We start from the raw sequence: 26,310 nt of genomic DNA on the forward strand, positions 1-26,310 counted from the left end.
ATTTCCTGGAATCTGACAAACAGAAAAGCGTAGTTACAAAAGACGTAACAAAGCTGCTCCCTTAAAACAGTGATTATATGAGCACAGAAAACATGGAAAGATTTGATATTGGTAGCACTTTTTGCATTAGATATTGACAGCATTGTTTTCTTGTCCAGCCATGTCTGGTGTCCAAGCTGCCTCATTAAAACACGAGTATACTGTTACAAGTAGGCTAAGCACACGTATCTTTGTAGTCTTAAATACACAAGGATCTGCCAACAAAGTGTTCAAAGCAAATGGATGCAGGTGTTGAAAGGACTTCTGGTTCCCTTCAAAGTAATGTCATCCCGTTGGTGGTGTGGATTTATAGTTACTAGCTCTCAGATGAGGACCTGTCACTGACCAGTGACATCTCTGTCAGGGATTCCCAAGGAGCTTATGTAATGTAACATCAGGATTAACGTGCCAGTTAGATCAAATAGTGAGCTGCTACTCTTATGTTTACCCGAGCATTTTATGTCCTCAGTTTGGTGTGAGAAAAAGTATTTGATAGGTATGGCACATAGTCTGAAAACCAATTACAAAGCAAGGGTCGCTGCCGACTCAGAAGCAAACTTCTGCTCTGAGGTGCTTCATTTAATGTCTCAAAAATAGATGCAGATATATTCTTCTGGCTCTGAATTACTGTATGTAACTGACCAGGCACCATCTGAATTCAGATGCAGTTACAAAAAAAAAAAAAAAAAAAAAAAATTGAAATAAATAAATCCAGCTCTTCCTGTCATTAAACCCACCAGCCTAAAGCTTTTGCAGATCCCTGAGCCCAGCTGTTACTGCAGTCAACCATGTCATACAGTCCTACATGTAAACACAGTGCACTGCTTCTAGAACTAGATGGACAGGTCACTGCCCACCGATCCCTGGGGAACACCAGTCCAAAACCTTACAAGTTTGATAGATAGTAACTTGAATTTTTGTTTTAAACTACATTTAGTGATACTGATTTTTTTATGTCAGTCTTGGGTTTTTATTCAAGTAACACCTCTTCCACTGTGGCTTTTACTTCCCTGATCACTAACAAGCAATAGTATTGACCCAAACATTCATATTTTAAAGGATTTAATGTCATACAGGGTCTTCATTTTAGTATTTTATACTTAGCCAATGTTCAGAGTGCATGAAAAGCTTTAGTTGTCCACTGCAGACTTCATTTATTGAAGAGGGAAAAAAACCTCAAGCCCAACCAACCAAAAAAAAACCCCGAAACACCCCAAAACCCCAAGAAAAACCACTCCTCGAACAAACCCCAACTGCCCCCAAAGAACCCCTTACAAATAACCAGTCATTTTAACTGCGAAAGATGGTATAGCCAATACATCTAGGACTGAGAATGTACCCATTTAGCTTGGGTGACAAACTCAGAGATCAAAAGCAGCCCATTTCTGGGAAGGTTTTGGCCCCTTCAATACCTAACAGCTCACAGTCCCAGAGTCATGATAAAGCTGCAAATGTTTTACGTCACAGCTTTTGTTTTTCCCCTTTTCCAAATGCCCAGAAGGCACGTTAAGAGGAAAGCAGCCCTGCCAGGTCCCATGGCTGAACAGGCTGCGTAGCACAAACACCACCCTTTGCCCAACAGAGCTTTGCTTCTGCTTCACACCAAACCCCACCTGCTGAGCTCAGGAGCAGCCTCAGTACCTCCATGTAGCAGAAGCTGATGCCAAAAAGTGGTGTCTTACACAGAATATGGTTACGCCACAGTAGGTGATAAGTTCTGCAAGGCGCGACTGAGAATATCACACTTCACACCAGCTTTCAGTTGACAACCAGAAGACCAAACAAACAAGGAAGCTTTTCATGCTTCATAAAGAAGGTAATTTATGCAATTTCTAGGTGAACAGTTTTATTGTTACCCTATTCTTTACAGTATTCATATTCAGGATAGCTATTCTCTGGGACAGCTGGAGTTGACAGGTAATTACCTGAACTAAAGGCAAAACAGTAATTTTCCTTTTTTCGTGTCTGATGACTTGATTTAGTTACAGAATGGTTTCTTTTCCACTAAGTAACAACAGATTTATAATTGCTAACAGATGTGTCAAAACGCCTGTTACAATTTCTGGTTGAAGAGCAACAGAGACAAGAGAATAATAATGAATGTGATTGTGTTTAAGAAACTATGAGAAAGGGTTTGCTGCCTCTAAGCTTGCCCACATCCTTTCTAGTCCAAATGTTCAGACTTTCCTACCACCTTCTACAACATGAGAGCACCACCACTGCCTAGCTACTACAATGGCTACTATGGTAGTTAGGCATTGGCAAAACTATTGGACCATATTGATTACTAAGCTGAGGCAAAACTAGGTAGTACTGCTTTCCCAGTCATGTTAAATACTCTATGTTATGCACTGCTGTTAGTACCAGGCTTGTAAAATTAGATCTGACTTTAAGTATTGACAATACAATTTGTACAAGTGCATGCAACAACTTTCATTCCACATGACTTCAAATACGATTTTCAGTCTGGTATTCCTAAACAGGTATGTTGTTTCCCTGTCCTTTTTCTTTGTTCATCAGCATTGCAAAATATCCCTGTTCATTCTCTTGTCCCTTAAACACTATCATCCCATTTTACTTGCATCTCTCCCTTATTTCTTTCTAAGTAAGTCCCTTACTGAGGAATAACAAGAAGCTGCAAGTGGTATCAAAAATCACTGCCCCAGGACCAAAGCGTAGCTGTCAGCCTCTCTGTGATTCTAATCCCAGCTGGGTAAATCCTCTGAAGCTACTTGCTATTGGAAAAATAAAGTCAGATAAATAATAATACTTTTTTGACAGTTTATTTGTGCAAAGGAGAAATACAGTGGGACTAAAACCCTGAACTGAAAGTGCTGATTTATAGCATGAAATAGGAAGTCGCTCCTTCCTCATTATTCAAGTCTTAAGTTCTTGGCTTGAATGTATAAAAAGTTTTGGTGTTTTTTTTTTTTTTTTTTTTTAAGTCCATACTGTGTCAAATGGAAACAAACCAGGAGGTATAACTAACCTGCTGAGATCCCTTTTAAGTTTCAGAAGATGGCTTTACTGATTTTAGAAACGTTAAAATAGATTTCTTTTCAGAAGCGTGAATGGTTTTACCTAAATCTTACTGACTTTTATGTGATGTGAGTATCTCCCCCACATGTAAGTAGTATCCAGCCTATTTTAACACTCAATACAACTGGTTTTGCAAGCAAAAAAAGCTGATGATAATCACACATTACTTTCACTGCTACCAGTGCACTAAGATTCAATGAAAGCCCTTCAAATAAAGTGCTTTTCTCTTTTAAGTACATAGACAAACCTTTAACAAGATTTAACTTTCAAAGATAGTTTTGTCATTAGTTTCAATGTAAAGCCTTAAGTGTTTCAACTCATGCCCTCCTAGTTGTAGTCCTGCTTCCATTCCAAGTCTCATTTGAAAACAAACAGAACAAAGAAAACATTCTAAGCCAGTCTGAAACAACAGGCCTATGTGTTAAATCAGATTTACTGAGAGGATTTCACTGTCCACTTCAGACAGTTATGAATACACTGAGGAATCCTAGTTAACCACCCTATTATTAATAACAATAGATTATTAATTCTTAGTTATATATTAAGAATTTCAGAGCTGTGCTCAATTCAAGACTTACTGAAGAGCTGAATGGACCTACAGCTTTAACAAAGGACTTCTACTTCAAAGCCAGTTCCATTACTCCACTGAATACATGAATTAGAATGTCCCAATGCTATAGGACTAATTAAAACATAACTGCTTAATTTGCAAATATACCACTGTGAGAGCTGCCTGCTGTTGTTCAGGATTAAAAAAGATTAACAAAAGGTTTCTGCTGTACAATTTTGTGTGTGTGTGTAATTCAAGTTAGACTAAGACCTGGTCTCACACACCTCAGAATTCTGATTATTCATCCAAATATTCTCTATTATTAAAATAAACAGAAGTATACCACATACAAAAGTGTTACTTTATTTTCTTTATGAAAACCTGTGGATTTTTCCAACACGCAGGTTCACTTTTTCAGACAGATCCAATGATGTTGTCTCCTCAAAAGGAATGCATTCAAAGAATGCAATTAAAATCTGTTCAAAAGCCCCAGGACTGGGCTATTTTATATGGGCAGTAAAACGAGTTTCCTGCTGTAGTCCCAATTAATTCTTCCCTTTTTTCCTTTTCAATGCTTTCCATTCACCTTCCTGTGTAGCAAGGCTACCGAGAAGTTCTTTCACTTTTCTTTTTCTGGCTGCATCTCTGCAAAACAAACAATCAACATATAAAATATTTCAGAAATATTGTATTAGGGAAAACAAGTATCATTATGAATTTATAAAAAGCCACCAACTCTTAAATTTCACCTCCGCACACTTTAAATAAAAACATTCTGTATATTCTTAAACTAGAGAAATGAAACTGCAAAGTTGAAAACTCTTTAAACCATCACTATTGAAAACGTTTGCTTTTCCCCAAATTGTCAGATTTATTTCAGTATGGTTCGTCATTATTGTCTTGGCAAGCAGCAAAGAAATGAACACAGAGCAGAAGAACCCCCAAACTGGTGCTGAAACAAAGGCTACGTTACCTCTCCGTGATTTCCGAGAGCTGCATTCTAGCCAGAAACTGGTTATCTTTCCGAATCTCCCGAATGGCTCCTTTCAGTTCACGTTTATGCCTGTGAATTAACTGCTTTCTTTCTTGCTCCTGTTTGCTGCCTGCCTGCTTTCTTCCAAACTCCAAACTGGAAAGAGAATGTACGTGTGAGCACAAAACCCCTTAACAAACACAACCTCCTCATGTTTTAAAGGAGCGAGTTTCACTATGATCATTAGCTCAGTATTTTAATTCCTATGTATTATTAACTGGCAAAAATGAGGAGCTGCCCAATAAACACATCAGAAGACACTCACCAGACCTAACTGCACATCACCATCATGCAAAGGACAAGCAGACATGTACACTTTAATCCCCCATATGGACCTTGTGTTTTGAACAGACTAAAAAAAGCTAGAGTAGAAAAATGGAAAACTGGAGAAAAATGGAATCTCCCAATATATTTTAAGTTTTTTCAGACCTCTGCAGATGAGTTCTACAGAAAAAGTCTGATCAGTTACTTGGGGATAAACGTGTATTTCCTTTTTCTTTCCCTCCCTACCATCCAAGTAGCTGTTCCCTTGAGATCTGTGCACAAAAATCTAGTGTAAACACCAGTTGTTATCTGTTTTGTGTCCTCTTTTCCAAATCCTTTGAGATTTCTGAAAGTCTTAGCGTTTAAATACACCTTCCCTTTGCATCAAGTGTGGCTTTACTTACACTTTCATAATTTTAGGTGTATACTGCTTCAATGGCACTGGCTTCCTCTTCTCACATATCAGTGGGGTGTAGCGTTTTACTTTGCTCTCCAGCTCTTTCAGAGCACTGTGGTACCATTCCTGAAAATGCAAGTCAAATTCCATTTTAAAAGCATATCAAAGACGCAAACTATTGTAAGTTGAATCAACAGCAATGTTCTCCCCATATGTTGTTTTTTAGGGTAAAGCCACTGCTATTCATTAGGACATTGCTAACACTAAAATGTTGTGAGCTTCCCAGGCTGGATAATTGTTAAACATTTTGGAAGTCTATTAAGATGGTATCATGGACAGTAACAAAGATTTGTAGGTAGCTTTACCTAACAGAGAAGGAAGCAAGACTAAAGCCAGTCTAACTGCGACTGCTTTTCAGGGTTATTTTAAGAGTTATTGTTCATTTTATTTATTTTGATAGCAAAAAATATAGGCTATTTTGCATCATTTACGTGTTCCTTACGATAATCCATGATGCCTCTTTGAGGAGGACATTTCTGATAACATTCAGAAGAGACAGATTAAAAATTGAAACCTCACTGCTAGAAGATACACAACTGTCATGTTTCAAGGTAGCTGACGAGGCATCTTTATTTAGGTTTTCTGATGATCTCATCAATTTAATACTCCTCTTTAGCTGTGCCAAGATCTTACAGATTCATTACAAAAGTACAAGAGCAACTGGATGACCAGACTACTATTCTTATAAATGAGGTCACTGATGGAATGTTACTTTATTACAGCCAAGTGCTGTTCTCTTCAATTAGACGGGCGAGTCAAGATATACAATGAAAAAATACCTTGACTGTAGTGACAGAACAAGGGGTAATGGGTTTAAACTTCAACAGGGGAAGTTCAGGTTAGATATAAGGAAGAAGTTCTTTACTGTGAGGGTGGTGAGGCAGTGGAACAGGTTGCACAAAGAAGTGGTAAATGCTCCATCTCTGGCAGTGTTCAAGGCTGGGTTGGACAGAGCCTTGGGTGATGTGGTCTAGCGTGAGGCATCCCTGCCCATGGCAGGGGGGTTGGAACTGGATGATCTTAAGGTCCTTTCCAACCCAAACCATTCTGTGATTCTATGATTCTCTGCTCTTCTGTTTTTTCCACAGAAACATCATTATGATTTCTGAAGAGCACAAAAGGCAGATGCCTGACCCTTGAAAAAAAATCTCACGGATGCTTATACTTGGTTTTTGTTTAAGCACAGATGAAGATCACCGAATTTATTAATCAAACAAACATATCAATTATTTAATTCTTGAGGAATACATACCTGCATTTTTTCAGGATATTCATTCGCTGGCACATGCTGTGTAAGGAGAATTCTCACAGGATTCATTATTTCATGGAATGATGGTAAAGATTCGTACAGAGCTGCACATTTTTTAATAAGGTCAAAACACAGGGCTAGACATGACAACCTGTTAATGCACAGAATTAACAACTTCACTTGCAAAATCTAATGGATTTTCAAATAAAATTAGTAAGTTAACCAAATTTGGGAATGTTAGCAGCATCTCTTATTAAGACTGCTTGACAAAACAAGTTACAAGGCTGTTTCTAGCATTTAATTCAGATTAAAAATTTCACTCTCCAAAGCAAATACCCAAGAAATCCATCCGCAACAAAGCTATATGTCAGTGCATAGAGCACAAGCTAGTATTGTGTCTTTGCAACTTATGTGGAGTAAAAAGTTTTTATACCAGTTCTAAAAGTGTTCTGGTACTAGTTCTGAAGTTCTAAAACATCACTGAAAGAGAATTAGTCATTCCGGGTGTGGCGTTTCTTTCTGAACTTCATAACAAAATATTTACTCATCTCTGAAGTTACACTATAACACATCTGCAAGGTGGAAAACGAGGCTGAACACAGTTAATAAACATGTTTAATTGTGGTCTTTCCTAACTTCAGTGTTTTGTTCCTTAACTGACACTTTCTAACAGTGTTTATATATAAATACAGTCACTTTCTGCTGAAGAGCTTGACAGTTCAAAGTACTGAGCACCTCCCCTAACTCTACATCATCAGTTCACAGCTGTACCGAAGAGGAATGGAAGGTCTATGCACTCCAGCAAGTGGCAAATGATCAGCAAATTCATATGCTACAGAGTAGTACTATAAAAATAAGTCAGAACAACTCACTACTTCTGTTTCTACTCCTAAGGAGCACTGACACTAAGATTACCCAAAAGATGATCTGATATTTCTTCTGTTCACATTTCCTACGTACCTGATATGATTCATTTCTGTTCTGCTGGTTTCCTTTAATCTATTCACAACACTCAATGGCAGCTTTTGCTTCTGCCAACTTTCCAGATCCTTCTTATCACACACCAAAAGCAGTTCTGAATTTTTCCCCACTGGTGTAAAAGGATGCACAACAGCATAGCCTAAAAACCAAGAACAATAATCATTAAAGAAGATGAATTCTAGCCATTCTTACTGAAAGAAGAAAACCAACAACTCTATGTTTTTAATCATACTGCCTTAAAGAATACTTTATCAGCATTATGTTATTCTAATAATGGGAAACGCTGGAGCATGGGTACAATCATAGAAGATGATCAGGTGGCCAGAGCACCTCCCATACAAGAACAGGCTGAGAGCTGGAGCTGTTCAGCCTGGAGAAGAGAAAGCTCCAGGGAGACCTTAGAGCAGCTTCCAGCTTCTAAAAGGGGCCTTCAAGAAAGCTGGAGAGGGACTTCTGACAAGGGCATGTAGTGATAGGCAAGGGGGAATGGCCTAAGCTGAAAGAGGGGAGATTTATATTAGACATTAGGAAAAAATTCTTTCCTGTGAATGAGATATTGGATCAGGTTGCCCACGTTGAGGATCCACTGAACACCTGGAAGTGTTCACTGCCAGACTGGATGCAGCTTTGAGCAACCTGGTCCAGCAGGGGCCCTCGGATACATACTGCTGAGTCCTCTCCCACTCAAGCGAAGTAATTTTAAAACAAGAGCAGGGAACACAGAATATATACTGTGTGGGGCAGAGCATACAGAAAATGCTTAAGAATCACAGTGCTTCTGATCACAAACTGCTCTGTGAAACACTACTTAAAGAGTAACATGAAAGAAGTATCTGAGAAATTTCATGGCTAAGGGAGAAAACCATTTGCAGTCTGTGCTGGATGTTTTTTTAAATAACTTTGTTTTCCTTATGTCCTGGCAAGCTTGCAATGGAACTTACCTCAAATTCAAACTGAAAGTTAAGATTATTTACATGCTCCAGAACCTGCACATAGCTCTTTACACACAGGGCAGAAATCAGTATGTTTGGATAGAGATTCATGAAGTTTGAGACCAAAAGTTGAGAGATTCTGACACACACATACGTATGCAAGATCAGGAACCAAGATACCTAAGTTTTATTATCTGCTTTACTTGTGAGAGCGTAGCAAATCTCATTAACAATTCCATTAGCTGAGGCTATCAACAATGACAATTCCTTCCCACTCCCTCCACCTCCAGCTTTTCTTCTTTTTTAAGGTAATAATTGGGGTTTTTTTTAGTCTAAAGCAGACTGTATTGCAGCCTTTTATGAAGTTATAGTCCATATAATTTTTCATGTGAGAAATTTATGGATCAAGCTCAAAATTAAAACAATAAGAGCTCTATTTTCTAATTCTACTTACTGTCAAAATTGAACCCCAAGAAATTTGTTGGTGTGACAATATATTAACATTCCAGAGAACTGGATGTACACTCATTTTAAAATACTCTGTATTGACAGCCTAATCACTTTATCAGCAATACCTCCACCACGAATAGTTAAAACCATGACTGGATACTTTGGTAACTTCCAAACATCAATATTGACTGAAAAACTCTCAAAGAGAACAGTGTGCCTCTGAGGTATCCTTTATTGAGCTTTCCCTTGCTACCAGAAACCAACATCATGCAGATTTAACTAGTGCAAAATCATGAACAGAAATCCTAAGGAAATTAAAAAATAAAGTTAACACTTCAGCATCAATTACCACTCCATATTTTAAAAGAGTTTCTTATCTAATTTTGCAGAATCCTATATTTTGACTGTACCAAAACCCTTTTGTAGATCAAACATTCCTAAGAGAGTACACCAAGGAGAAAATACTTTAAGCACTACATAACCCACCCACTCCATAACCTCTTCCCACCTCCTTCTAAGAGTTCAGCTGTTGGTATTCTGAGAATCCAGGGCTCAGCTCTGATGCAGCCCAGCTGTGTAACCTTGGCTCACACTTCAGAGGAAACTGCTAAGCTGTAAGAAGCAGCTGGGAGAAAGTCTGTAGGGTACAGCCATACAAGTTACTAAAGGTGAAACTGCAGTGCCAGGCTTGTTGAGAAAAGGGATTGTTAATAACTCAAGAATTCAAAAGGAAAAACAATCCTCAAGTGAGGGAGGAAAGGGGAGCTGCAAGACAACCACTCAGTACTACTGAAGGTGTACTGGAACACTGCACCAACAGAAGCTGAACCTTCCTCATCAGACAGATGACTGCCTAGAGAACAGAGACTCTTCAGGTGTCTTATCAAGAGTGACGAGCATGTTCATATACAGCCTGTAGTTCATTACACCCCAGATGTCTTGTGGGTTTGCCAACAAATCACTGAATTTTTCATTTGAGAATATCCTGTTGGCAGAGTCTCTTCCCGCGTGCTACGTGACTCAGAGTGACCCAGAGTGACCCAGACAGAGATACTAACACATGAATTAGTTACTGTGCTCTGCCAAAGCTCCTAGTAAGTGAATTATTGTCACTAGTCAACAAAAAAAGCCCCAGATCTAGAATAACTTTAAAGCTAGAAACAAATCCAAAAGAAAATGCTGAAGAGGAAGACTCATAAATAAAAATCATTTGCTAGCATATGGATCAAATGAAAAGATTGTTTTATTCTTCCTGTTGTCTATGCAAATTGCTAAGTTTACAGTTATGTTACAGCACTGACTAATCCTGTTTGTGGGGATAGCTGCCCACTACAACAAATCCACGTCAAGTAAAGAAAAAAAGAAAAATACCAACTTTGTGATACACTTTCTCTCATTTATCTCTGTGACACAGCTATTAGCTGAAGGGGGAGGGTACCTGCAGCATTAGCTGCTGCCTCACTGTGAAGATCCAGGGTACTCATTGGGAATCTATTAGAAACTGGATTTCAGAGCATAGTCCAACCACAGTCTATTTAGAACAACAGTATTGTAAAAATACTGCACTGTGGCCAACATGACTTCATTTCCTTTACTAATTCCAGTTGTTTCCTTCCTGCCAATACCACCAGAGGATCTAGTTCCTAATAAGATGCCCAAGGTTGCGTATGGCTAAATTAGCAGATTATTTTGGTCTTTTGTTCAAAACGATAAATTCTGTATGAAATACTTTTATTGACTTAAGTTTATTACTCATTTACTCTAAACAAACTCACCCTGGGCCTGTTTTCTGGGCAGAGATATGTGAAGTACTCCAAGAAGAAAATTGATGAGTTCTGGTACAAATCTTCTGGAGAGAGAAACATATTCCAGGAACAAACAGCATATAAATAGCCCTTTAATAACATCTTGCAATGTTGTGATGCGACACTAAAAGAGAAATGAAAAAAGGGCACAAAATATTTGTCATTAGAAGTCTATCTATCATCAGTACAGAATCTCCTAAAAAGTAGAAATATTAAACAAGCTGTACACATTTAAATTATGTAAAATTACACCCTTTGGACTTAAATGAAAAGTATATCAGCTTTCCCTTGCCCTCACTAAAGAGTATATGCAGAACTGAGTAAGAAGTCTGTCACAACTGGTTTAGCCACTAGAAGGTGCTAAACAACAACCAATAAGTTCTTCAGAAATGAACCACGAAAATGTAAGGCTCAGAGCAACTTGGATTTCTGACAGCAACAGAACTAGCTCAGGACTTTTGAAACATACAAACAGGGTATTTGGACAGAAAAATAAGGACATATTCTAAATGCATTACAATGCACTTAGGTGGATTTTCAAGGAAAACAAACTGCCAATTTTTAAGTAAATATCTTTCTGAAGAAGGAACAAATGCAATATATGGAAGAGAAACCGCTAATGAATGATTTCAGACTGTATTCAGCCTGTTCTATTAGTCCTCTATAATTTGCCATATAAGGAATTCTGTGTGACAGCTTGAAAAAATGATTAGATATGGTTTTGTGAGTTGGACTTTCCTCTGCAAGAGGTTTTCCCTCTTCCCTTTTTCTTCCAATTACTATCTGTGACTACGCCAAACACAAAGCTGCCTTTTCCGTACATATCCAATACATACATTAATGCTAACACTGTATTTGGAGTCCTAGGAAGAAACAAGGAAATGAAGTTATATACTGAGATGCAAGATCACAGACATACCTTAGTAAGTAGCTGACTCATGTACACAAAAGCAGGTGTTACAACTGAATGCCAGAAGTCAGAAGTTGGAAACAGCAGAGATGTAATTTTCAAATAAATAAGCTGAGAATACACAAACCAGGCAAAATACAGTTAAGACATTATTCCCAGGATCTTGACTTTCCACATATGTAACTGATGAATGAGTAACTGCTACATAGCAGTCTAAAAATACTACAACATACATCATTTTGAGAAATCTGATACAATACATGACTTATTTATTGAGACGACTGTTTAAGTTACATGAGAAAATGGAATATCCATTATAGGTCTAACACTGCAATAATTCAACAAGGCAGCTGAAAGAACAGCAAAGAAGGAACTATGCCTCCCAACCTCATTCGCTTCGTGAGAATCTCTGACTCCCTTCAGCCCACCACCGTCACACTCTCACACCACAAACACATGAGCAAGTGGCCTGAAATTATCTAAGTGGATATTTAGATGGTAAACTAGACACAAGGCAAGTTTTATTGTTTCAGTTCTGTTTCTCTCCACGAAGTTTGTCATAAACAAATACTCTACTGAACTATTTTGGTTACCAAATACCACAGTCCAAATTTCAGGTTAGATTAACAGCAGGCACATACACCTACTAACACAGCTGGTCTAAGGAACATTCATTCAAACAAATGCATTGAGAATAAGAGAGTGATATAATTCTACCCTAAAAGATAATGATGGCTTGAAACCTGGGGAAGTCCACTGAAGGGAATGAAAGTCAGAAGTGTGGTTGGTGGCATAAGGTGACAGTGGCAAAATAAAAATAGAAGTTAAAATGTCACTACAACACATTTCCTGCAAATCCAAAAACATCCTGAATAAAGACTCTTCAAAAGAACTCAACATAAACATTTTCTAAGCTGCAAGAACCAAGTCTTCTAAGCAAATCCTTCAGTCTTATTTTCTTTCATTAGTCTAATTCTTCCATTAGGCAGCACTGCTTTATCAAGCTGGAATACAGAAACCAAGTAGCTCCCTTTGGATTACTGACTTACAGTTTGTCTTTGAATCTTTTTAGAACAATAAACAAACACTCATTTTCCATGTGCTCCATTCTGTAATTCCCTAACAGCCATTTACAGAGATACTGAAAAATGAGTCTGTTCACATTTAGCATGGCCACTGAATTTTGGAATATTACTAATATAAAAAAAAGAAAGGTCAAATCTTTCCGAGTTATTGATTTAGCAATTATCATATAAAAAGTGCTAAGAAATGTTGTATTTTTATACTTACAATGTATCTTGTTATTTTTATTAACCTAGGAGATACTGCACTTCTACACAGCACTTATTTGGACTTAACACAAATCAATTAAAGAAATCAAGACGTAACTGACAATATCACTTTTTCCCCTAACTACCCATTTGAATTTCATCAGGAAAACAAAGAATGCTCTGCTATGGATGCTGGAGTGGCAATTTCAAGGTATCTTTCCCTTCGTAATATTAGAGCCACACTTGTATTCTGAAGAATGTGTGTGCAGTGGTTGGTTTGTTTCTTAGGGGTTTTTTTTGTTGTTGTGTTTGTTACAACTCATCTCCAGCAAGGCCATTAAAAATACAGAGAAACCTAAAAAGTCATAGATGCTAATAATTCATTATGTACACTGAAATATAAAATTTGATTTAATGTCTTCTCACATTTACTGGCCTTTCTGTACTAACGGAAAGAACAAGAGCTTCTCCTAGCAGTATGCATTTGTTACCGTGTCCAAGCCTGGAAATGTTGCACGGCCTTTGACTTCAATTACTTCTTCCATATCATGTGCAGCATCTCGAAGGATAAACTTAATACTGTCACTGGCTGCCTCAGGAAACATCTGGCAAAGATTGTACAATGGCCTAGTAACAAGAAATGTAAGTCATAATCGAGTTACACCATTGATGTTAATTAAAACCTCATTTTCAAGCACCTGTAGGAAGACTTCTTGTGTTCCATCTACACTACAACAATAAGAAATTCCCTGAAATTACTCTTTTTTAGAAAGGTCCCTTCCAACCCATTCTATGATTCTATAATTATTACTGTAATACTTTTAGTTTACAGACACAGGTATTTTTCATTGGGCCTTGTGAGATAATCTTTGATTTGTTGGTTTCTAAATCTTAAATTAAAAAAAATAATGAAGAACATGAAAATATATTCCCAAATCATCTGCTATGGTTAAAACATATGCTTCTGCATCTCCTAACTCTACATTTTGCTGCACTTATGTATGCTGGCACATATTAGGCAGTCATTACTCTAAATACTCTTAAGCAATGTCAAACAACATATGAGGAAGCAATGTGGTTAGCAAAATTGTTACTTAAACAAAAAATCCCCACAAAGTTAGGTCAGCTCCTGGCCTATGGTTAGTGCCTACAGGGAGATGCAGTCAGGAGGCTGCATCTGTTTGCTTAATTTTTCCAGTATTTGCAGTTAAAAATGTCTGTAGCGATATTAATAAATCCCAGTTCTAGAAAACAATCAAAATGTGTTTACAGTTTTTCACAAGGCTGCAGCACGTGTGACAGTATCAATGGGTCAATGCTCCTGCTGACGAACGCAACACAGCAATGAATGTGAAAGCTCCACACAACACGGTTTTAAGAACTTGTTTACTTCAGCATGAAATAAAAAACATATGCTGAAAACTACATATAAATAAACTCACTGAAAGAAAGCTGATTAGCCTGCAAAGGCAAGATAGGAATCACAGACTAATTTTGGTTGAAAGGGACCTCTGGAGATCATTCTACGCAACTCACTGCTCAAACCATGGCTAACGTCAAAGCTGGATCAGGTTGCTCATGGCTTTGTTGAGTTTTGTGTATCTTCAAGGGTGGAGATTCCACAACCTCTCTGGGAAACCTGCTTTAATATTCAGCACTTTTGCTGTGGAGATTTTTTAACTCATATCTAATTGGAATCTCCCTTATTGCAGCCTGTGTCCAATGACTCTTGTCCTTTGTTGTAACTCAAGACAAATTTGGCTCTCTTGCCACTGTAACTGCCTGTAAGGTATTTGAAGACAACAATGCCAAATTGAAAACCTCCTGCAAAGTGTTTACTTGGAACTTTTGTATTAGCTTACTGTAATACTCTTTAATTCCATTTTCATCTAGTTCCCCCAGTGAATTCACAGAACAGAAACCAATGGAAAAACCAAAGATTGCAAAGGGAACTGCACGCTACCACTGCAAAGCCCGAAACCCTTCGTCAGCAGTCCAAACTTCATGCACAGAAGCTTCCTTGCATACATGGTATTATTTATCCACTCTCCATGAAAAGCATTTTGTGGAGCAAAAATTACATTCTGAGGTTTTGAACATGTCTTGGTACAAATAATAGCTCAAGCAATACATGAAACAAAGTTAAACCACTATAGAACTGGAGAGTTACCAGTTGCCTACAATCCCTATGGAACTACTCAAACCAAACAACATGCTAAATGCTTTGCCCTGTGTAGCTTTTCTATTCAAATCATAAAGGAGCAAAAGTCCAAAGGATTTATTACTTACAGGACCAGTTTGTCAATGGTTCTGAGCTCTGGCAAATCCAGAGTTGCTAACTCCCCAACATACTCCAAAAGGAAGCCAAACAATTTCTGCAAGAAGCATAATATGTTAAAATTATTAGGTTTTTCTTCATTGCACATATCCTTAAAGAGCACAAAAGAACAGTGATAAAGAAGTTAGAAAATGAAGAGTAGTATGTTGATTCTACTGCTACTCATAACACAGAAGCACGTATGTTTTATTCTGCTTCCTGAATATTTACTAAACTTACTCTGCAATTCAAAGTTAATTTTTAAGTTTAAAACAAAGCATAACAAACCCCCATACTTCCAACTTTGCTTTGTTTCCCACTGCAAGGCTTGGATGATTGCATTTCTGAATTCTCTCCAGTATTGTAAGCTGTTGTTCTACTGTTCTTCCAGCCAATAAGGACTTAAATGTCTCATAGGACTCAGGAACTAGAAAGTAAAAACAAAAATTGACCAGGGAAAAATATCAAACTTAACATGTTGAATTCAACAACTAACAAATTTCCAATTTTAATAAGTTATTATTCAGAAGAGATACCATGCAGCTTTTAAATAATCCCCTTTTAAGCACTAATAAGCTATCAACATACATGTAACATTATACACATGAACATAAGTAAAAAACCAATGTAAATGTTTTTCAATGAGTAACATTCCATTCATCCTTGAAATTTAAAGGAAAATTTACCATATTACATTAGATCTCTGTTTTAATCCACACCTAACTAGCTTCTGTAGGCAGGATATTAAAAAAAACTTGCCACTATTTAAACAAACAAAAAACCCAACAAAAACCCAACCAAACATCTGCCCCCCAAAAAGAAATCCCCAACAAACCAAACCAACCCTGGCATATATTTACGCTTTTGCAGAAGTCCACATGCTACAAAACATCCTAACTGGTTCAGGTTTTTGAGTTAATTGAACGTGACTGCTTTCTGGTTAAAGCCAAACCTGAAAGCAATTTAAAAGGCTTTGTGTAATAAGTTATCTCTTTCCGATGGAAAAATGCAATTAAGGAAGTTGTTTGAAAGGTTGTTTAATCTCACAACAGATACTTTTGTTAAAGAAATCTACACTAGGACAATAGTTAGATGCACTATGTACTTAATGGATGTTTTGTGTACTACTTGATATGTGCCTCCTCCTTCCTCCTAGGCACAGACCCAAAAGAAGGCAGACTTTGAGTGTCTCTAAAAACACTGTTATGTTACAATCACAGAGATTAAACCTCAGAATCCTGCTTCTCTGTCAAAAATACCAGTTCAAACGCCAGAGAAAGTAACCTTTTCTCATTTAAGTATAGATAATAGAACACTATTCTGGCTTCTCTTATACAAAAGACTAGCAACTTTGGTTTGGATGTGTTCATAAAGGAGTACAGATCTTTGAATTTTTCTTCCCAATATTTCTTTTTCAATTCTAAGGCTGCCTGGATTTGCAGAAACAGCACTGGGATGAAACAGGTCTGGTTCCCACTCTCAAAGCATAACTGGGGCTGATCGCTAAGTAACAGCTGCTGGCTACACCTGGAAGAATAGAAGACAACCAGGAAGCAAAACTTAATGGATGAACAGGAATAGATTAAGATCCCACACGGAAGAGAAATATAACTCCCCTAAAGACAACAGGGATCTCTGGATCAGTCCTTTGCTTACCGGCAAATGTATAGGGAAGCTCTGATTCAGCAGCTTTCATTTTTGGATCTAGTTCCTCCACATTCTGTGATTCGTTTTCATTTGTCTTGTGTTTCTTCTGTTCTGTATTCCCTGCAGCTTCTTCTTCACTCTCAAGGTCAGATTCAAGATCAGAGTGGCTATCCGCAGCAACATCCTCCTCATCTTCGTTAGATTCTTCCTCACTTTCTTCTTCATTCTCATTGTCTTCCTTCTCATCTTCCTCTTCTTCCTCCTCTTGTTTTTCCTCCTCCTCCTCCTCATTTTCAATATTAATTTTTCCATCCTGTAAGCAGAGAAAGTAAGCCAGTGAAAACACGATAAAGTGACAGCACCTCACCAGAATCACCATCCAAAGCTATCATCACATACACATGAACAGGATCTGAGCCTTGCTACCCCTGACCAAGCAGTGCCGGTCAAGATGGATTTTAAGGAGAGAACATGCATACAGATATAAGAATAGTAAGGTACTTCCAAGGGGTTGTAAGAAACTGGAAGAACAGGAGGTAGTGTATGAGGACCAGAATAATCAACATAAAAGTAAAAAGTACTGACAGATGATATGAAAAACGAAAATCAACACCAATTACAGAAGCATTCCTGGTTTAAAAAAACGTATTAAATTCTATGTATTAAAAGAACGTCTTAGAAATATTTGTTCCCATCCTGATCTTATTAATGATCAGTTTCAAATCACATTCACAAAATTATTCTCCCCTTCGAGTGCAGCAGCAGTTCCCTTGCTACTTACATGTGAGAGGACCAGAGGATGAGCATGCACACACGTGCAGCAGAGTCAGGATGACTCACTACATCAGCTTTAGGATTATATCGTTCTGCCACCTTAATCAAAGCTACTTCACAGGGGAAGGGTTTTTTCAGAAACACACTCATCCTCAGGCTGAAATTTAGTGGAAGCTGTATTAAATACAGCAGTAATTAAACTTTTGGCCACCAAATACAATAAAGACATCTATAAAGTGCAGCAAGTTCAGCAGAAAGCCACCAAGATTGTTGCGGGGCTGGGGCACTGCCCTATGAGAGGCAGACCTGGGCTTAGTCTGCCTGGACCAAATAACCACCTTCCAATGCTTACATGAGAGACCATGTAAAGGGAAACTTTTTCACAGTAAGGACAGTCAGGGGAACAGGCTGCCCAGAGAGGTGTGCAGCCTCCATTCTTGGAGATTTTCCAAGAACACACTAGATAAAGCCCTGAGCAATCTGGTGATTTCACAGTTAACCCTGCTTTGAGCACGAGGGTGGACTAAAGGTCTCCACAGAGGTCATTTCCAAACTGATTTTTCTATCTTCTTTTCAGAACTCTAAATGAAGTTTTAAACCTTACCTTGTAAGACAATAAATGTCTGTCATCTTTATCCAGAATAAAGCCATCAGCCAGATCATCAGCTGACACGTGGCTGGGTTTCTTTTTATTCTCCTGTTCGTCTATTCCACGCATTCGACGTAGTCGATCTGCCTGTGTTTTAGAAGAAATACCACACACAGATGTGAGCCATCAGTCAGGTAACTACACCAGAATGGAAGATCCCTCAAATAGTACAGCTAGGAAAATCAAAGGAAAAAAGTTAACTGGGATTACTAAACAAGTGGATGAAGAGAAAAACCAGCAACTTAAGAAATTATCGGCAAAAGCTAATGATTCCTTATTTTTTTGTGGTGAGTGCAATCTGATAAGAGCACAGAGTTAATTTTATTATCTTATGTGGACGGCTTTAAAACTGGGTTTACCAGAAGCATTATGTTCTCTTGCTTTACAATTTATCTGTTTTGCTTATGAGACAGTGCATCAATTCCAGAAAATGTAAGCTTCTAAAGTGTTTTATGATTCTTCGGTATTTATCTGTGTTTCCCACATGTGTAACAAGTCTGTAATAACCACAACCACATCCTAAGATTTTTAAGATATGCTAAGTTTTTAAATAGACTCAATGGGCAACATCTGAAGCAATAATTTACAAAAGGATTTCCACCTGGGCAACCAGATAGACTGTGCATCACACAAGATGACAAGAACAGAACAGAAAATAAATCCTGCTTTCTGTTCTGCTATCAGGTACTGAGCTGTTCCGAGGTAACCTGAAGGTACTGGATCCCTGCAGTCCTCAATGTGTCCCAACAAAAAGTAAAAATAAAAGAGAAACATTTACCAAATTATTCAACCTTTCCATAAGACTTGGAGCTCCATGCAACAGAAGGAGCATGCAACATTTCCCAGGAGAAGCCTATTCCTCTGCAAAACAAAGCTATATACATGCTATTGCTGGAAGACTCTTGCAACACCAGAAAACAATAAACGACTTGCCAGTGCAGCAATTCAACTGCTGTGCAACATGGTATTTCCTTTACTGACTTAGAAGCACCTCTCAACTCTGAATAATTTAAAACATTTAAAGGCAAACTGAAGAAAAATCAACTCATGCCATAAACCTCAATAGTCATGTACTAAGCCTATGGTTTTTTGTTGCAGTATCAGATTGCAACCAAAACACGAACAGATTTCCTGAATTCACCCTCTGACAAACTGCACTTTAGTACAACCACTTTCAATCTAAGGTCAAGCAATGAATATAAGTGGTCACTCCCAAAAGACAGGCCACAAAACAATCTAAAACCATAACTGGTGTACCTCCAGCTTCTGGAGTCGTGCCTGCTCCTCCTTTGCCAATTCTTCTTCTGTCTTCATCCTTTCTGAAGGTTTTGCTTTCATCTCGAATCCAAGTTCTCGAACAATCATATCGTATTCATCAGGCTAAAGGAATATTTATATAATTGTTTATTATCTTAAGTTTCATTATTCTGCTTTGCAGCCACCCCTCTGCCACACTAACAGCTAAGAAATGACTGTTAAGATGTAAGAAAAAAGACCGTTTCCAAAGCAAGAACATACAACTCTGTAGTATAAAGACAAGAAATGGAATGAACGCTTGAATGGAAATTCTCCTGGAATTTCCCCCTCCCTATTTAAGTTACAACAGAAAAACAAGAGTATCCTTAAATAAAAACTGGTTATTAATTCAAAAACTTTAAAATATTGTTTATTAATAAAATACTATTTCTCAAAAGGCAGCTAGAATTAATAAATTTGTAGCTTATGTTTCACTTTATACTGTCAGACATGAGCTAAGCCTTTGCTATCTTAGTTACACAGGTGTCTATCTTAAAGAAAACAAAAAGGATGCTGATATTAAGGTTTTTTCCTAATTGGGAAAACAGTCACTAGCAGAGATCACCCTGGACCTGTGAATAGAGAATTCTTAACACCTGTTTAAGTCACTAAACCTTGCAGCTTCTCTAAAATTCAGTTCTAGGAATTCTTCTTACACACAAGTAAGTAATTTTCTCCAATTCAACATCAATGTTATAGAGCACTACTAATTCACACTTTGCGTCCTTGATAATTCCTAAACTGGATCCACACACATGAAGTAAAGGAATCTTATCTTCCTTTTCAGCAAATTATGATGACAAAGTTTTTGCCTAGATAGCACATCACCAACATATTACAAGTATTTAGCATGTTACGAAACATCTTAAAACCAAAAATCGATACATCAAAATATCAACTTTTAATCCAGTATCTTCTAGTCATTATTTGAGATCAGCTTTAACATAAGATCAGTTCATTAGTTTGATTTTTCAAAACCTGAATTCTATTGTCAAAGAATAAATGGAAATTTACAAATGTTCTGCAATATAATTCAAAATTTCTACAAGAGAAAAGAAAAACAAGTTGTGCAATGCATTACAACACCTATGCTTACATTTAAAAGTTTATTTCCCTTAGTATAAAATACCAGTGATAGAAAAAGTTTTGAGGCCATAAGGTATCTATTGAAAAGTGAATTTTTTTGTTGTCTTTTTGTAGATACAGGACCCAGTTTACAACAAGGAAATGTTTGTTGCCAAATACAAGATGTTTTATCCAAGGAACACTGCAAAGGCATTCAAACTAAGTCAACATTCTCAACAAGTTTTGTTCTCCAAGAAAATGTTTTGCTGTACAAATAAGTTGTAGCCAACACTGTTGTTCAACCTGCAACCTCTAACTAATAAAAGCAATAGGTAGTTAAAATTAGAAGAAAGAGATAAACCCCTGTATTTCTCCAACTAACCAACCTGTCCTAAAACTGTAGCATTCCTTCAATGTGAATTGCAGGCAACATTTTATTTGACAAAGTGATAAACTCAGCCTTATACTTCAGCCACTGCGAGGCAAAACCACAAGTTATTAGAATAAAAGAAAACAGTCAAACCAAAACCTTACCTTGGGTTTTTCTACTTCTTTGTCCTTTCTCTCTGACTTTGGAGTTTTACGAGCAATAAGAGTTTGGATTTCCTTCCAGTCTTTGTCAAGCTTTTCTGTGAGTTCTAATGCACTTTCTCTCCGAGTTTGTCTCTCTTGCTAGGAAAAAAAAGAGCCAAACCAAATGCACCAGTTATGTTCAGATGGACATGACATGGTATCTGCAGTGTAAAATCAAATGCTGTCTTTAGCAAATGAATAATTCTAAATATTTAACATTTATTTTAAAGGTGTAAACATCCATTGTGAAAGATGCAGCACAGAGTTACACTGAATGGCACAATGGTTGCTACAGCAAGGAAGGGGAGATTTGGAGATACACATTGAATATCTGCCATTCTTTTGTATCTTAAAACACCTACAAAGTCAGAATGACTTTATTCAAGGACCTTGGACTCTTCTAGACACCCATCTCCTTTGTTTTCTACGCCACTACTATGCAAAAACAAATTGTGACAGCTTTTTAATCATGCGTATTTATACTTCAGAGCTAAAAACTCACCTTTTCTTGTTTAGACTTGGCTATCATCTCTTCTATGAGTTCCTTCCTAGATTTAGGTTTCTCCTCCTCTTTATCTTGCTGCCCACTTGGTGCCTTTTTACGAAGGAGGCCTCCACCCCCTCCAAAGTGAGCAGCAGTTAACTCAGCTAGGAAAGAAAAACCCACAGGAGATTGTGAATCCTTTTCAAATCCATACATGAGCACTGGAGTGCTGCTGGGACAGTATCTTCCTATTCCTTGAGGATAGGAGCAATTAAAACTACTGCATCAATGATGTACTACTCCCATCCCTACGTGAATGGCCACACCAAAAGAGATTGATGCTAGACACATAATTTACACTGACAAACATTTTGTATGAGATAGGCATATGGGTTTTTTTTCCCCAATATTTTTACTAGCATTTAGGTACAGAGGAGCAAGAGAGCAATCAGAGAACTCACACTTCAGATTCTGGCCAAAGGGCTCAAAATAAAGGTACTTGTGTGTGCTGAAAAGCCCACAGATGAAAGAAGCTAGCCAGGTAGGGAGTTGCAACTCAATATCTGCTAAAATCCAGACAGCTGTTCTGTGTGTGATTAAGAAGGAGTCAAATCTGTCTTATACATCCAAACCAATTACGTAACATTCTTTCTCATTAAAAGACAGTACTGAATGAATGATGTACAGGTACAACAATAAAACCAGCAGTTGGATATTACCTGACAGTGTTCCTCTTTCTTCTGTGTCACTGTCACTATCAACAATATCATTTAGTTTTTCAATTTCTGCCAAAGACTGGCCATAATGAGTCAGTTCCTCATCTTCATTAAGATTATAGATACTCTTCTTTCCGTAATTTTGCTAAGAATAGTAAAACAAACCAATTAAACACCAAAAGATTTTTAGTTCTCAGACAACAAAACAAGAAAGCCTGTATTTTTAATGCTAGTTGAAGAGATTCTTATTCCCATGTTCTGCTGGAACACTACCAGATCAATACTTTCATTTCAAATATATTAAAACTTAAAGAGAGGAAGTACGATGTCTCACTCTATTTGTACATTGGTATAAGAAAGTCAGAAAACCTAAAGAGGCTTATTCATGTATCAGTAACAAATTCTTAATTACTACATTTCAGGCCTAATGAAACAGAGTTTAACCTATATAAATTATCAGTAGAATAAGATATTACACTGCTCAATTCAAGAGACTAACCATAATGAGGCAGAAAGAACACTACTGCACATACAATTCACGTAACAGAATGACACCAAGAGTCCTAGTCAGCAAATGAAATGGCTGCTGTTCCACAGCTGTACTGGAATCTCAATGTGTACTTGATGCTGGTTGCATTTTCCTAATTCAATTCCCAAATCATAGTAACCAAAGCAGTCGAAAAAATCCAAGCAATCAATGAATCTGCTTAAAACTGGCTCTCTTGACTATCAGTGCTCAGAGAAGTTTCTGCTTCGAGAAGCTGTTTTGTAAAACCAAAAAGTTTTCATGAAAAATTTGATTCCCACAAAAACTGCTTTTTCATAAAAATTTCAAGCATATAAAATAATAAGAAAGCATCACCCTACAGCCCCCCCGTTAAGGGGGATGCACCCAACCTAAGAAGTGAAGTGTTTCTTGTGGCTTTGATTTGTTATTTCTTTTAATTCCTATACTTTACCTGTCTTTCCAAAGTGAACCGTCTGATCATCTTCTCCTCTGGACTTATTTTGGTGTTATATTCACCAAAACGTTTATCTTGAAACACATTTGTCTTTTCCCTTTCTTTATATTCTTTCAGTAATGTTTGGGTACGCTAGAAGGAAAAAAAAAATTAAAAAGAGAGATTAAAAAAAAGGAGATCAAGTTAAAAGACAGAGAGAATAATTACTTTCAAAACCAAGGCAAAAAAGGCTCCATGTTATCCTGGCAACAATCTAATTTATCAGAATGCAATGAAAGAGAAGAAACAAAATAATGAGAAAAGAGATGGGAAGGTCATACAATATACTCAGAGTCATTAAGTTATCTTCTAAGCTGCCCGTATGAAGACAAAATATGGTGTACTGTACCTCACCTTTATTTTACCACATAACAAGACCTCTGCATTGCCACTGAAGAATTATGATTTGTCTGAAGCTTAGCATCCAAGAATAACATATTAAAGAAAGCAAACAAGCCCCAGTGTCAGCTGAATCTCTTTCAGTCTTGTCATCTAAGATGTATAAAACCCCACGTAGGTACATGCATTTAACTGTCTGCTTTAGCGTTGAGCACAGGCAGGTTATGCATCAAAGCAGTAAAAGGAAGTTTAGCAGACATATATGAGGTATTATGTGCTGTACTTATGGTGCGGGTAAGGAAGCAGGTTTACTCTGCAATGCCAGTGATCTAACTCATAACAAGCATCTGATTTATTACTATTAAAACCCCAAGACCTTAAAACACGATATTAAACATTCACGAAATTTTCTAAAATCTGAACAAATATTAATGAAGACTGAAAGCTAATTTATAACTTCATGCTGAAAATATTACATAGTTTCTAAAGGAAGAAAAGGCTGGCTGTGTTTAGCCTGGAAAAAACACCCAAAACCCTCCATGTTTATTTAAAACACATTAACTGAATTTGACAGAAAGGTACTGTTGCTATTCACATGACCATGAACTCACAAACTGCTGCACTAAAGAAAAAGGCCAAATTTCCTACAACAGGCCTCTGCAGCCTCACTGAGCATTCACAACATTCAGATGCTGCTGTGACACCAGGACTCAGGTTCCACTATCACTGTGCCAATTCTACCCAGCATTTACTTCTTGCACAGAACATATCAATTATCGTGCAGCTTAAACACTGTGCCTGAGCTTTAATATCTCTTAATACCTTGGATACAGAAAAGCACTTTTGTTTTTCATTTGATGTCCTTTCTCACCGATAAAATATTAAATGCATGCAAAAATGATGAACTATCAATTTCCTTTTGCTGCACTATTTTAAAAAAAGAGCTTCTCCTTTTACTAAGTGCTTTAAATTCTGTTCAACAACAGTTTGTATGTAACATGTCAGAGAGAATCTCAGGGGCATACTTTCAAATCCTGCTTTTTCCAGCCTTAACAGAATTGACAGAGGTTTTCTTTCCTGGCTTGTCTCTAGGGACAGATCATAACAAACTCCAGTGCTCCACTCAAGGACAAGGTAGGCTGCTGGAATCCCAGATGTGTAGTATGACACAGTGTTCTCCCTCATGCATTACAGATTTGGTCAGGTAGCTAGTGATGTCAAGGAGATAAAGAGGCGATTTTAAAATGGTATAAGGATGAAAGATAGAAGATTTACTCTCTTAAGTTATACAATCATTCTAATCAGCAATGAGGACAGAGAATTATTTTGCATCCCAACATAGTTCTACAACATTATTTAACGATTGCACAAAAAGTCATCTGCGTGTTTTCGAAATCAATGGTAGTTTCCCTGTATCTACACATTTCTCACTGCATTCAGACCTTAGTGCCCTTTCAAACTTTCACTATTACAGCAACGTTGCATCACTGTAAGAATTTTAACATCATGAAGTGACCAAAACTGACCAACATAATGAACAATGACAACCACCTGGACTCTGCTCCAGTATCTGCCTGCATACAACGTGTGCCATTGTGCTCTGAGCAGTTTGAAGAGAAACATTCCCACACATGCCATAAGGGAGACTTCCACTAGTGAACCTTGTGGAATGCACTGGAGACATTTTCACCTTGCTCTCCATCATCATCTGCACAATGTGTTCTGTGCACAACAGAGGCAGCCTCTCAGCTGGCCTGAGATGGCTCCAGGCTTGCCACCTCTCCACCACAGCTACGTCTAGAGATGCCATCCTTCCAGCCTCTGATGTCCTCTTACCTTCTTGATGGCCTTGGACCGTGAGACACCAGGCAGCCCCACATCATTCTTCGTCTTTCTCCCCAAGATGTTAAACTTCTGCCTGTTGACTTTCACCTCAAAGGGGTTACTCTTGACCACGGCCATAGCTGACTTCACAGGGCCCTTGGCTGTGGATGGCGCCGAGACCTTTCGCTTCCGCTTAGATGCCTTCCCCATTTTCGGTCTGGCTGCCTGCGGATGCGTGTGGGGAAGGACAGGCTCGGTACTCACCCACCGTGCGGGGCCAGAGCGGGAGGTGCAAACAGGGCCAACAAAATGGCGCCGGGAGGGGGCCCAAAACCCCCCCAAATACCTCTGGGCTCGGCTACTGCCCTCCGACACGGTGCTGAGACGTACGAGAGCTCCCCTAAAACCCCATAAGAGCCGGCGGAGGCGCGGGGAGGAGGGAGCGGATCGCGGGCAGCGGTCCCCTCACACCGGCGTACCCCCACAGCACCACACGCTCACCGGCAGCACCACAGCTCTCGCGAGATTCATCCAACCATCGCGAGATTTGGCGCTCTTCTCCCCTCCCGCTTTGGGACGCGCCGGGGGGGAAGCCGGGAAGTGTTCAACGCACTACAACTCCCACCAAGCCATGCGCGGCGTGCG

The 26,310-nt window shown here is 38.1% G+C and overlaps 1 protein-coding gene across 2 annotated transcripts; it reads right to left on the bottom strand.

The window, feature by feature from the left end:
- Positions 1–2,586: 2,586 nt before the first annotated feature.
- On the bottom strand, positions 2,587–26,223 carry NOP14 (NOP14 nucleolar protein). Of its 2 annotated transcripts, XM_030492878.1 has the most exons (19): positions 26,012–26,209; positions 25,678–25,890; positions 23,461–23,595; positions 22,505–22,646; positions 21,804–21,949; positions 21,263–21,400; positions 19,625–19,747; positions 18,323–18,454; positions 16,954–17,257; positions 15,594–15,724; positions 15,270–15,355; positions 13,472–13,607; positions 11,719–11,820; positions 10,770–10,923; positions 7,592–7,751; positions 6,635–6,782; positions 5,330–5,448; positions 4,602–4,757; positions 2,587–4,273 (listed from the first exon to the last, which is right to left on the bottom strand). In XM_030492878.1, exons 2-19 carry the CDS (start codon positions 25,873–25,875, stop codon positions 4,174–4,176), a joined length of 2,610 nt encoding a protein of 869 aa, XP_030348738.1. In that variant the 5' UTR covers positions 25,876–25,890; positions 26,012–26,209; the 3' UTR covers positions 2,587–4,173. The 2 variants fall into 2 exon arrangements, with proteins under 2 accessions (XP_030348738.1, XP_030348737.1); XM_030492877.1 differs by having other exon boundaries at positions 25,678–26,223.
- Positions 26,224–26,310: the final 87 nt, after the last annotated feature.

Source organism: Strigops habroptila, chromosome 7 (assembly GCF_004027225.2).
Source record: "Strigops habroptila isolate Jane chromosome 7, bStrHab1.2.pri, whole genome shotgun sequence".
Lineage (NCBI taxonomy): Eukaryota > Metazoa > Chordata > Aves > Psittaciformes > Psittacidae > Strigops > Strigops habroptila.